This window comes from Sapajus apella, unplaced genomic scaffold (genome assembly GCF_009761245.1).
Source record: "Sapajus apella isolate SASKATOON/1434 unplaced genomic scaffold, GSC_monkey_1.0 scaffold2, whole genome shotgun sequence".
In the NCBI taxonomy this organism is placed as follows: domain Eukaryota; kingdom Metazoa; phylum Chordata; class Mammalia; order Primates; family Cebidae; genus Sapajus; species Sapajus apella.
This window is the reverse complement of record NW_022436942.1, coordinates 51,433,056-51,446,749: the sequence shown is the minus strand read 5'-3', so window position 1 is coordinate 51,446,749 and position 13,694 is coordinate 51,433,056. Positions and strand designations below refer to the sequence as shown.

General features: G+C 37.6%; 1 protein-coding gene across 2 annotated transcripts in view; it reads left to right on the top strand.

The window, feature by feature from the left end:
* The window catches only part of EEA1 (early endosome antigen 1), a 160,773-nt gene that overhangs the window by 49,209 nt on the left and 97,870 nt on the right, over nucleotides 1–13,694 (top strand). For both annotated transcript variants that reach the window (XM_032297585.1, XM_032297576.1), the window contains exon 3: nucleotides 12,874–13,001. In XM_032297585.1, the coding sequence (XP_032153476.1) occupies nucleotides 12,874–13,001 (128 nt within the window). The remainder of the gene's footprint in view (nucleotides 1–12,873; nucleotides 13,002–13,694) is intronic.

Sequence of the window (13,694 nt, the reverse complement as noted above, 5' to 3'; positions counted from 1 at the left end):
AGGCTGAGGCACTTGAACCTGGGAGGCGGAGGTTGCAGTGAGCTGAGATCACGCCATTGCACTCCAGCCTGGGCAATAAGAGCAAAATTCCATCTCAGGAAAAAGCAGCCAGGCGGCCAGTGTAGCTCTAACATGCTGAGCAAGGAGACATTGGGCCTGCCTCTTGTAGGGCCTTATAGACTATTACACAGATTTTAGTTTTTAACTCTTACTGTGGTAGGAAGCTATTGGAAAATTTTAAGCAAGGAAATGACCAGATTTGGTTTACGTTTTTATGGGATACACGATAGCTGCTGTGTTGAAAATACACTGTTAGTGGGGTAAGGGTAGGAGCAAAGAGAGTATTAGGAGGCTATTACAATGATCTATGTACAGTGTGAGGATGACTTGGAGCAGAGTGGTAACAGTAGGGGTGCTGAGATTCTGGATACATTTTGACTGTTAATCTAATAAAATATTCTGATTAGAGGGGGGTATAAAATGTAATTTTTTTTTGTTTTGTTTTTTGAGACAGTTTTGCTCTGTCACCAGGCTGGAGTGTAGTGATGCAGTCTTGGCTTACTGCAACCTCCGCTTCCTGGGTTCAAGCAATTCTGCCTCAGCCGCCCAAGTAGCTGGGACTACAGGTGTACGCCACCATGCCCAACTCATTTTTTTATTTTTAGTAGAGTTGGAGTGTCACCATGTTGGCCAGGATGGTCTTGATCTCTTGACATTGTGATCCACCCAACTTGGCCTCCCAAAGTGCTGAGATTACAGGCGTGAGCCACAGTGTCCAGCCACCCATGTGATTTTTAAAAAATCACATAGTACTTAAAAAAATTTATTTACTTTTTACATTGACACTTTTTAGTTGAGAGACAAATTTCGCACTTGTTGCCCAGGTTGGAATGCAATGGCACGATCTCAGCTCACTGCAACCTTCGCCTCCCGGGTTCAAGCAGTTCTCCTGCCTCAGCCTCCTAAGTAGCTGGGATTACAGGCATACGCCACCATGCCTGGCTAATTTTGTATATTTAGTAGAGACAGGGTTTCTTCATGTTGGTCAGGCTGATCTCAAATTCCTGACCTTAGGTTATCCCTTGCTTTGGCCTCCCAAAATACTGGGATAACAGGCATGAGCCACCACTTTTGGCCTAAATTGACAGTTTTAATTGCACCTATTTGTGGGTTTCAATTTGATGTTTCATACATATCTATGTTGCATAATAATCCAGTCAGTGTGGTTAGTATATCCATGACTTCATTCATGTATCATTTCTTTGTAGTGAGAGCATTCAAAAGACTCTCCTAGTTATTTTGTGATACACAGTGTTTCATTGTTAACCACAGTTACCCTACTGTATGGTAGAACCAGCAAGTAAATAGTTTTTGAATGAATGATTGTAAATGGAAACTTAACAGTGAACAAACAAGAGTAAAGTGAAAAGCAGCCTAAAACTGTGGTGGCAAAAACAAAACAGCCAGGCACAGTGGCTCATGCCTATAATCCCAGCACTTTGGGAGGCCGAGGTGGGCGAATCACCTGAGGTGAGGAGTTCGAGACCAGCCTGGCCAACTTGGTGAAACCCTGTCTCTACTTAAAATACAAAAAGTAGCTGGGCGTGGTGGCAGGCACCTGTAATCCCAGCTACTCAGGAGGCTGAGGCAGGAGAATCGCTTGAACTGGGGAGGCAGAGGTTGCAGTGAGTGAGATAACACTACTGCACTCTAGCCTGGGCAACAGAGGGAGACTGTCTCAAAAAAAAAAAAACAAAAAACAAACAAAAAAAACAAATGAAACATGATTTTCTTTTCTTTTTTTTTTTTTTCCCTTTTTTAGACAGGGTCTCACTGTATTGCCTGGGCTGGAGCACAGTGCTGTGAACAAGACTCACTGTAGCCTGGACCTCCTGGGCTCAAGTGATTCGCCTGCCTCAGCCTCTCAAGTACCTGAGACTATAGGTGCATGCCTCCATGCCCGGCTAATTTTTTTTTTTTTTTTTTTTGTAGTTTTTGTAGAGATGAGCATTTGCCATATTGCCCAGCCTGGTCTGAAATTCCTGGGCTCAAGTGATCTGCCTGTTTCAGCCTTTCAAAATGCTGGCATTACAAGTGTGAGCCACTGTGCCTGGCCGAAGCATCTTTTAAAGAGGAATTGTTCTGTAGTTTTAGCACTTGAGACTGTGGTCATCTGGAAGACAACTCTTTCTTTAGCTAAAAAAAAAACCGAACTCTTGTTCCTCCTTTCATCCTCTGGATAATCTTTAAGGGTTATTAACAAAAGGAATAATTACAGTAATGATAGCTAACATTTACTGAATGTTTCTTTGTACCAGGTATAATGATGTTTATTTCATGTATTATCTTATTTAAGTGTCATGAGATCCATATGAAGTAGATGTTATTGTTATTTCACTTAACAGTTGAGGAAATTGAAGGTCACATAGCTACTAAGAGTGATATGAATCCAGGATTCAAGCCCAAGCCTAGCTCTTAATTGCTACCCTGTCTTGCTTCCCATCTGACATTTGTTTTCAGTCTTCCTCTCTTTCCTTGCTATTATCCTAAATGACTTTGATAACTCAAGGAAAATTTTTTTGAGATGAAGTTTCACTCTTGTTGCCCAGGATGGAGTGCAATGGCATGATCTCAGCTCATTGCAACCTCCACCTCCCAGGTTCAAGCCATTCTCCTGCCTCAGCCTCCTGAGTAGCTGAGATTACAGGCATGCCCCAGCACACCCAGCTAATTTTGTATTTTTAGTAGAGATGGGGTTTCTCAATGTTGGTCAGGCTGGTCTTGAACTCCTGACCTCAGGTGACCACCCACCTTGGCCTCCCAAAGTGCTGGGATTATAGGCATGAGCCATCTCTCCAGGCTTGAGAGGATAGACAATTGTGGAAAAGAATGGGGAGTTGTGATTTTAATATTTCAGGTGAAACTTTTGTGCCGGATGATACAGTAGATGGTATTGCCATGGATTTGAGTAGCTGGAAAAGAGATAATAAACATCATTGACACTGACAACATTAAGGAGTTGGGAGGTCAAGGAACATTTTAACCTTCCAGGGTCAGTGTCACTGTGTCAAATGTGACCTCCCAGTGTCAAGGAATATTTTAACCTCCAAGTTCCTTAATGTTGTCAGTGTCAATGATCTTTATTATCTCTTTTCTAGCTACTCAATTCCATGGCAATACCTTCTACTGTATCATCATGCACAATAGTTTAACCTGAAATACTAAAATCGTATCTCTCCATTCTTTACCATAATTGTCTATCATCCCACAAACTTTATTCTTCATATTCTCACTACATCATTTCCTTGGCCTTGCTGAATAATCTAGGTTTTTAATTGCTATCTTTTTATCTAGTCTCTCAGTTCTTCCCTTTCATCTTTAAATAGACATCTAATGACAGTTCCTATTTGTTGAGCACTTACAATGTCTCAGGTACTATATTTAGTATTTTACATACACAATAACTCTAGAAGAATATGTGCTAATATTAGGCCCATTTTATAGATAAGGACACTTACACTTAGCAAAGCAAAGTGATTTCCTTAAGGTCCTATTATCAGGCATTGGTTGAAACCCAAGTTCACACCTATTATTCTTTTTTTTTTTTTTGGAGATAGTCTCACTCTGTTGCCCAGGCTGGAGTGTACAGTGGTGCCATTTTGGCTCACTGCCACCTCCACCTCCTGAGTTCAAACAGTTCCCCTGCCTGAGCTTCCTGAGTAGCTGGGATTACAGATGCATGCCACCACACCTGGCTAATTTTTGTATTTTTAGTAAAGACGAGATTTCACCATGTTGGCCAGGCTGATCTCAAGTGATCTGCCTGCCTCTGCCTCCCAAAGTGCTGGGATACAGGTGTGAGCCACCATGCCCGGCCTCTCATCCTATTATTGTTATTTGACAAAAACTTAAGCCATACATAAATCAGTATAACAGCCCATATTTTAAAATACCGATACTGTTAGGTATAGGGAATTTGAAATACTGTTTGACAATGGTTTTATTTGGCTCAGAAAATTGAAGGAAGAATCATCTGCTGGGAATTATGAGTGTGGGCAAGAATGGGATCTTAGGCTAGTGGAATATAGTAAAGACTGAAAATTACTTCCATTAAATTACTTTCAAGGAGAACTTTTTTGTTGAGAACATTATATAACATGAAAGTATTTGTTATACTTGCCAATAATTTCTTGATCTCAGCTGGGCGTAGTGGCTCATGCCTGTAATTTCAGCACCTTGGGAGGCCAAGGCAGTTGGATCACCTGAGGTCAGGAGTTCGAGACCAGTCTGGCCAACATGGTAATACCCTGTCTCTACTAAAAATACAAAAATTAGCTGGGTGTTGTGGTATGCACCTGTAGTCCTAGCTACTCAGGCGGTTGAGGCATGAGAATCTTTTGAACCCAGGAGGCCGAGATTGCAGTGAGCTGAGATGGTGCCACTGCACTCCAGCCTGGACAACAGTGAAACTGCCTCAATCAATCAATCAATCAATAAAATAAACCAAAAGCTAATTTGCTTAATAGGTCTTACGTAAGTAAGGACAAAGTGTCATAAACACAAAGTTTTTTAAAAAAATATCATAAAGAATATTCTAACTGAAGTAACTGGATACCATAATGAAAATAAATTGAACCAATGCAAATTTATAGCATAAGGATGGGAACTAGTTTTAGAAATCCTACTTTAGATAGGTTTTCACCTTTTGTGCAGTTACCACTTGAAAATTGTCCTTACAAATACTAAAAAGAGATACACATTTCTTTTTATTTCTATTTGCATTGTCTTGTTTTATAAAAATATTTTTCCGTATATTTTTCTAAAAGTTGTTATTTCACAGGGTTTCATCTGCCCCTTATGTATGAAAAGATGTATAACTGCTGTTGATTTATTGGAGCATTACCAGAAAGTGCATGCTGAAAATGAAACAAGAGGACAGGAACTTCTTAATGACTCCAGTGCTACTGTGGGTCCTGTATATTTTGTTTTAGCAGCTTGGTTTCGGGTTACTCAAAATAGCTTGGCTTTTCTTTGCCTCGGTGTTGCTTTACTTTTTATGCTACAAGGGAATATGGATTACTTTAATTATGCATGCTTTAAAGATGTTTTAATAAGGAAAAGAGGCTCTTGGGAAGTCTGCATGGTTTCTTTTACTGTTTGCACCTTTTTGTGAATTTGTAAATACAGAAATTTAAGTTAATATTTTGAATCAGTTTTGCCATGAAATCAAAATATTAAGTGAGTATTATTCTAACATTGGTAAGTTATATTTTTATTGTTAATGTTTCATTTATGAATGTATTAAAATGCTTTAGGATAAAATACTTTGCACTTACAGAGAAAGAGGACTTTGTGGCCAGGTGCGGTGGCTCATGCCTGTAATCCTAGCACTTTAGGAGGCTGAGGTAAATGGATCACTTGAGTTCAGGAGTTTGAGACCAACCTCGCCATTGAGATCAAGAGTTCGAGACCAGCCTGACCAACATTGTGAAACTCTGTCTCCACCAAAAATACAAAAACTAGCTGGGTGTGTGGTGCGCACCTGTAATCCTAGCTACTGGGGAGGTGGAGGTTGCAGTTAGCTGAGATTATGCCGCTGCACTACAGCCTGGGCAACAGAGTGAGACTCTGTCTCAAAAAAAAGAGGACTTTGCATATGAACAGTTATTGTCCCTGTCTGGGAGAACATACAGTATTAGAACTTGAATCTAAGACTGTCTCAATTTTTGTTTTAACTCCCCCAGACTTGAGGAAGGTGACAGAATGACATACTCTCATAAGTAACAGTGGATCACCCCAAAAATATTTCTCAGTAGTGTGGGCCTGGCATATAACAAAGGCTGAGGAGGGAAGCAAGTTAGTGGAAGTGTTGCCCATCTTTAGGCTGGAAAGAATTTCTCGGATGATTCTGATGTATGTTTTCTTTCAAAATCACGATGGTATTCAAAAAACAAAGGAAACATAGCTTTAAAAAATACTGTATAAATATTATAAAAGAATGCAACCTTTTGCATGAGAAAGACCAAAAATCACTTTTTTTCTATGAGGCAATTATGTATATAAGAAAGCAATCTCACCAACATTTACTTATTTGACACATTAGTAGAATACATTTTATGTGGCAGATATTTTGGCAGGTGAGGGAGGTAATAGGTGAATATGGTATGATAAACTACCCCAAGAGGTTTCTATGATAGATATTATTTTCAAAAAGTTCAGTGGCTAATTCAGCATGAGAGGAACTCAGGAAAAACTTTATAAGAGAACATTTAAACCAGAGATTTTAACTGTGGTGGAGAAAACAGGTACATGCAGGAGGATACCAATTAAACTGGCCGAAGCAGTGCAAGCAAAGATGGAGGCATAAAAGATTCTTGCAAATCTGCTTAGCATTTTATCACATGTTATCCTTCTGGACCTTGTGGGTCAACTTTTCTTTTTTATGGGCTAGACAAAAATCAAAAGTAATAAATAATCTCACCTACTCTGCACTTAAAGTAAGGGGTTTCCTTCCTTCCTCCTTCCTTCCCTCCCTCCCTCCTTCCCTCCTCTTTTTTTTTTGAGGCAGAGTCTCACTCTGTTGCCCAGACTGGAGTGCAGTGGTGCAGTTGTGGCTTACTGCAACCTGCACTTAGCCCGGATTCTAGCAATTCTTCTGCCTCAGCCTCCTGAGTAGCTGGAACTACAAGCGGGCACCACCATGCCTGGCTAATTTTTTTGTATTTTTTTTTTTTTTAGTAGAGGTGGAGATTTCACCATGTTGGTCATGGTAGTCTAGGACTTCTGGCCTCAAGTGATCTCCTGGCTTTAGCCTCCCAAAGTGCTAGGATTACAGGTGTGAACCACAGCACCTGGCAAGGGCTTTTCTTTTAATTAGAACAATACTTGGTACAACAGTAATAACTTAAATATCTAGTTAAGGTAAGTTCCCAGCTGCAGTGGATGAGAAAGGATTACAGATAACCAAACTCTAAGAGTATGGAATTTATTGTTTTTAATCTTAAGTAAAATGCGTTTTTTGGAAGTTGGTGACAAATTTGAAATGACTAAAGGAAATAAGTGTGGCTGGCTAGTTTTAGTGTGTTATTGGTAGCTAACAGTCCTTCTCTGATAAATGTCTATCTAGCAACCTTGATCACCTTGGAGATCATTTAGAAAAAAGTAAAAGAGTCTCTTATATCAAATTGATTTACAAAGTCCAAGAATTAATGGTCATGCACTCTGTTTATGGGACGTCCCTGAGGCACTCATTCTAAACTCATCATACTGTTATTTTAAATGATTGATGGGTTTTAATAAACTTTTTTTTTTTCTTAATCTGCCAATCCCATTTATTGCAGGTTAGCATTCCCAGAGCTAGCATGCTAAGAATTTTTGGAAATGACTGTTGAAATACAAAGCAGACAAATTATAAAGTATGAGTATAAGAATTAAAGAGGCTTGCCAGAATTAATAGGGTAGAAGACATTTATTCAGTGATAAATATTTATGTCTCAGAGGCATTAGGCAAAGGTTTAATATCATCTGTTTGAGAAGAGGAGGAATTATATGTATTTTAGAAAGATTTATTTTTATTAGAAATGTTCCAAAATTTAAGTTTTATTTAAAGAAGATAGTCCTAATCACATGGAAAATTCATTTTTTTTTTTTTTTTAAATTTGGAGATGGAGACTTGCTCTGTCGCCCAGGTTGGAGTGCAGTGGTATGGTCTTGGCTCATTGCAGCCTCCACTTTCTGAGTTCAAGCAATTTTCCTGCCTCAGGCTCCCAAGGAGCTGGGATTACAGGTACCCGTCACCACGCCTGGCTAGTTTTTTTGTATTTTTAGTAGAGATGGGGTTTCACCATGTTGGCCAGGCTGGTTTCAAACTCCTGACCTTGTGATCCACCCGCCCCGGCCTCCCAAAGTGCTAGGATTACAGGTGTGAGCCACCATGCTCGGCCTATGTGGAATATTTCTATAATGAAATGTATGTTACTGATTTTTAAAATTTCTCATTAAGAATGAATCATTTATTTCTGGAGTATTAACCTGGTAATATTTGGAAGTTTTAAGAGGGTGTGGCATACCTCAGTGTGATCATCAGCTTTCTGGCACTCTTAGGTATCTGGAGCCCAAACCTGAAGTGGAGACAATAGTCAAAAAACTAAAGTTGTGAAGATTAAATTGTGTAATAGGGATGTAGCTTCTCCAAGGGAACACATTTTAATTTGCTTTCTAGTCACTAGCAGAAGTTGAGGCACAAAAGAGAAATGACAGGCTAAACATTATAGGGGTGCATGTACTGTTGCACTAAAGGCAAATCTAGTAGTGTTGTACAACAGTGGGTAGGAGATCTAAGAATGCCAACAGATGGTTTTGAAGAAGAAGAGAAAAACAGCAGCTAGACTAACATCCTGACTGGGAACATTCATTCATTCAGAAGACAGTGTTGAGTACCAAATATCTCCAGTGGTATCACTGTATTCTGATGTCCAGAGGCACAACCTCAATACTACCCTTTGCTCATTTCAGGAGTTTCATAGGAAATTATTGCATTTATTCACCTTTTGTGCCCCTGCCCTTCACTCTGGCTCTGTGATCAGAACACACCTAGAAGCCTTCTGTTTTCTAAACGTAACATGACTATGTTTCATGGTGTTTCATGCACCTTTGTTTATGCTCAATTTGCTTAGAATGCTTTTCTTTTATCTCTACCGGTAAACTCCTATTAATTCTTTAGTACCTAATTCCATTCACACACACACACACACACACACACACACACAAAATGTGCAGCTGCAATGAGGATGGAGATGAGACACATATATAATATGTATTTTTGTAAAGCATTAACTGCTGCCACAGGTGGAGTTGGATACTTCTTCTGTGTTCCCATAATTCTTTATATATAATTGTATTATATAGCATTGTCTGGTAATATTTGTCAGCATATCAGTATGTCTAATAATCAGCCTTGATTCTGTCACAAATAATGTGCACAAATAATAAATGAGGATGTATTTTTTTTTTTTTTTGCATCAGCACTCAGGGAACAGGTGTTTTTTATTTATTTTTAGTTTTTACATGCTCGGAGTACTGATTGCTTATTTCATTTTTCTCCCTTGGGAGATTTTATAATCTGTAAACTATTGGAGATTTTCTATTTTTTGTGTGTGCCAATTTTTGCACTGCCAGGTTCATTCATATTTCAGTAAATAAATATGCAATTTAGAAAAATACGCTATGTTTAAAGTACCATCTGTGGCCATTATGGAAATATGGATGAAAAAAATCCAATATACTGAGTATTATAGTGAGTATAGGAACTTGACAAGCTGGTGAGAATGCTTCTGGAGGGAAAAAGCAGTATACACAAAGGCACAGAAATTTGATGGCATGCTCAGGGAAACATAGATATTTAGTATTGTTGAAGTATGGTGAGAGGATGTCTGGAGAGCAGACTGCATAGGTTGTTGGGGAATGGTTATGCAGAACCTTGTATGCCATGTTGATGATAAAGGTTGGTGAAGGATATTGAAAAATCTATTTTAGAAAGATTCCTCTGGTAGCCCTGTGAAAGATTAATTAGGGAGTGGGAAAATTGGATATGGGAACACTGTTTCTAATGTTATTGTAGTAGTCTGGACAAGAAATGCTGAGTGACTGAACATGAGCAGTTGCAACGAGGATGGAGATGAGAAAATGGAAAGGAGAAATGTTTACGCTTAGTGTACATTAGGGAGAGTAGTTTAGCCAAATTTTTAGGTTTCTAGTTCGGATGAAAGGTAGGTGTTGGTGAGAAAAGGAGGTTTGGGAAATGAGTCTTCCATTTGTTGTATTTGAGATGCCCGTGGGATGCAGGTGGAGATACATGTTGTTAAAGATCCAGAAGAGTTCTGGAGCGAGTTCTTGGCTAGATAGATGGACTTGGGAGTCATCAGCACGTCAGTGATAGCTGAAACCATTGCATTATTATATACCTGGGAGAATACTGAGTCAGAAGAGGAGGAGGTCAATGAGAGAGCCGTGGGGAACAGTGGTCCTTAAAGGGAATTGTATTTGTTTCTTAAAGAAGGAAGAGACCATGGCCATTCTTACATGTAAAAGCTGTACATTCTCATAAAACAAAACTTACTTTCCATAGAACCTTCAAAGTTATAATGTATTTTTTTGTTGCTTACAGTGCAGAAATGCATTGACGTACCAGTGCCACACACATTCCAATTTATTTTTATATCCGTAATAGAGGGAAATTTTAGAATTGTGGTGTATTTGATGGAAGTAAAACAAGTTTATATCTTGCTACCTTTAATTAGCAGAATTGTATGTGTAATAACTTTGTCATATTTTTGCTAGTTACTAGTTTATCTTTGATTTAATGAATGACCATAGATACCCTTCAGCATATGAAATACTCATACAGAATTGATTGCATGAGGATATTCTTGTGTATTAGGGTGAAAAATGGGCTGATAGTGTTTTCAGAATTAATATCCAGTAATATTTTTTAAAAGTCAAGATTTTGGAGTAAGGCTTTTTCAAAACCCTTGATATGGTGTGTTTGTGTATGTGTGTGTGTGTGCATGTATGCATATGTATGTGATGTATGTGTGTAAAGTGTGGGGAAACTACTTTATTATCTATAAACACTTTGGAATGCAGATAATTTAAAGAGTAATTCAAAGTTGAGAGTTTTCTATTTATATTGGATTGATGATACTGAAGTATTATGTTTTATGAATACACACACACACACACACACACACACACACACACACACACACATTTTTGATACGGAGTTTTGCTCTTGTTGCCCAGGCTGGAGTTCAGTAACACTATCTCGGCTCACTGCAACCTCTGCCTCCCAGGTTCAAGCGATTCTAGTGCTTCAGCCTCCTGAGTGTGTGCCACCACACCCGGCTGATTTTTGTATTTTTAGTAGAGATGGGGTTTTGCCCTGTTGGCCAGGCTAGTCTTGAACTCCTGACCTCAAGTGATCTGCCCACCTCAGCCTCCCAAAGTGCTGGGATTATAGGCGTGAGCCACCACACCTGGCGGTATTATGTAACAGTTTGAATACTACTGACATTTTGATGGATACAGAAGTTGAGTAAGTAATATTTTATAGGACCAACAGACAATTGGAGAGAAGGCTATGATTTGTTTAATTTGCTAATTTACTTTGCAATCAGGTACCCCTACAATATAAACTTAAGTGCCATCTGGTTAATCATTAATGCAGTTTCATGCATGAAGGTATTTTTAAAATATATATATATTCTGCCTTCTCAGTTTTTTGAAGGCCAAGACTATATTTTTATCATTTATATCTTGTAGAGAACAGTGATAACACTTGAAATTATAGTCAATAAGTATTTTTTGAATAAAGTCACTAAAAAGTTAGTTAAAAGGGCATCTTTTAAGGCAGTGATTTATAAGGGTGAGTCAATGAGTTTAAGAGATAGTATAGCATTTCAGAACATGGGATTTGTCTAGCAGACTTGTGCATGTTTTGGTTTAATTAGGCTTGTGATCCTAGGAAAGTAACATAAACTTTTCTGAGGTTTAATTTCCTCTTTTTAAAATGGAGATAATAATACTAAGAAAATATTGAGAGATTTAAATGAGGTTGTACAGGGAAAGCACATAGTATAGAATCTATAAATAGTCATTATTGGTATATATTCTGTCCTGTATAACTAACAGCTGTCTGTACCTGTGCTTCTCAGATATTTTTGATAGCAACCACTTAAGAGCTATACTTTTTGTAATCACTCAAAACAGAAGTTAACAAAACATTATTTATCCTTACTGCATATGATAAACTCTAATATATTTTGTTGTAGAGAATTATTTTTTAAAAGTTTTGGCTGGGCGTGGTAGCTCACACCTGTAATCCCAGCACTTTGGGAGACTTAGGTGGGTGGATCACCTGTGGAGGTCAGGAGTTTGAGACCAGCCTAGCCAACATGGTGAAACCCTGTCTCTACTAAAAATACAAAAAAAATTAGCTGAGCATAGTGGTGTGCACCTGTAATCCCAGCTACTTGAGGAGCTGAGGCAGAGAGAATCGCTTGAATCTGGGAGGCAGAGGTTGCAGTGAGCCAAGATTGTGCCATTGCACTCCAGCCTGGGTGTGTCCAGCAAGACTGTCTCAAAAAAAAAAAAAAAAAGTTGTAACCCAGTAAGTTCATTTTATGATTCATTAATGAATTTGAACCTAAAACTTGTAAAACATGGATCTTTATCAACATTTTTAACGTAGTACTCTAGTTGATAGTTTTAACCATGTAATAATTCTGGGATTCATTATATAATTATATATTTTTAAAATATTTTATGGGGCTACACACTAATTTTAGGCCTTTACTGTGTTAGCCTTAGGTTAGCAAAGAAATTTACTGACTAGAATACTTGTCTGTTGTTGTAGATATCTGAGGTTTGTGGTGATTATGAATGACTTTTCTCCCCTCAGTGATTCTTCATCATCATCTTCTTTTTTTTTTGTTAGCATTCCTGTGAGGTAGATTGGAACAGACATCATTTTACTAATGGGGCTATCTAGTGAATGGAAGGATATGATGGCAAGTGTTCTCAACTAATCTATTTTAGAACTAGCTTTTCAGATTAGACTTGGGTACTCCAGCTATTACTTTATCTAATGTAAAAGACGGTTGTAAGGGCTTTCTTTGCATTTTGTAGACTTCAACTAGAATAGACAGTGAAGTATCTTTGCATGATATTAGAATTTGGGATTAATACCATAAGATATAATTTACCTAATGGAACCATTGGTATGATTAAGATATTTGATGATATTTCATAATATGCAAATTCTTATTTCAGAATATTAAATACTATTTTGAAACTATTTTCTGCCTTTTTCTATAGGGTTTCATATGTCCCCAGTGTATGAAATCTCTTGGATCTGCTGATGAACTTTTCAAACATTATGAAGCTGTTCATGATGCTGGTAATGATTCAGGTCATGGAGGAGAGTCTAATCTTGCTTTGAAGCGGTACAGTATGATAATTTTGAAGTATAATGTTATGGAATATGCATATGATATTATTGTTTAATCATGGTTAATTAGTTGATCAAAATAGTAATTTTTATTAAGTCTGTCCTCATTTAGCATATCCTTCCTCAATTATTGTTAAAAACTATTCAATCCATGACCAGTAACTGGTTATACCAGTGGTATGTAGGCTATGTTTTATACAATACGGTATATAGGTTATGTTTTTAATGAAGATTGTGAGTTAGCAAAAGAAGGTTGAATTGTATTTAGTATATTCTGTATAATATAAAACGATTCAATTTGCTGACATGACTTTATAGTAAGTTGTTAAAATGATGAATTTAGCCAACAATGAAAATTTAATTTTTAATTTAAAATTTAAAAAGTTTCATTTATAATCATCAGTATAGCAATATGTACACGTATACATTGTGCTTCTTGGTAATTTGTCTTGGCCATTTTAAGAAGTAAAAATAAACTAAAATATAACTACTTAGAATTGCACTCAACAATATAACTTTGCATTTATTTTGCCATTGGAGAGAACTCTTGTCTTTTATCCCCACTGAGAGCATAAACAGTTCACTTCATTATAATTGTAAAAAAGTATTTTTATGCTTTCCTTAAAAAAACCTTACTGATTGATTAATCTGCTATGACACAAAGAATACTACGTAAAGGAAAATATAA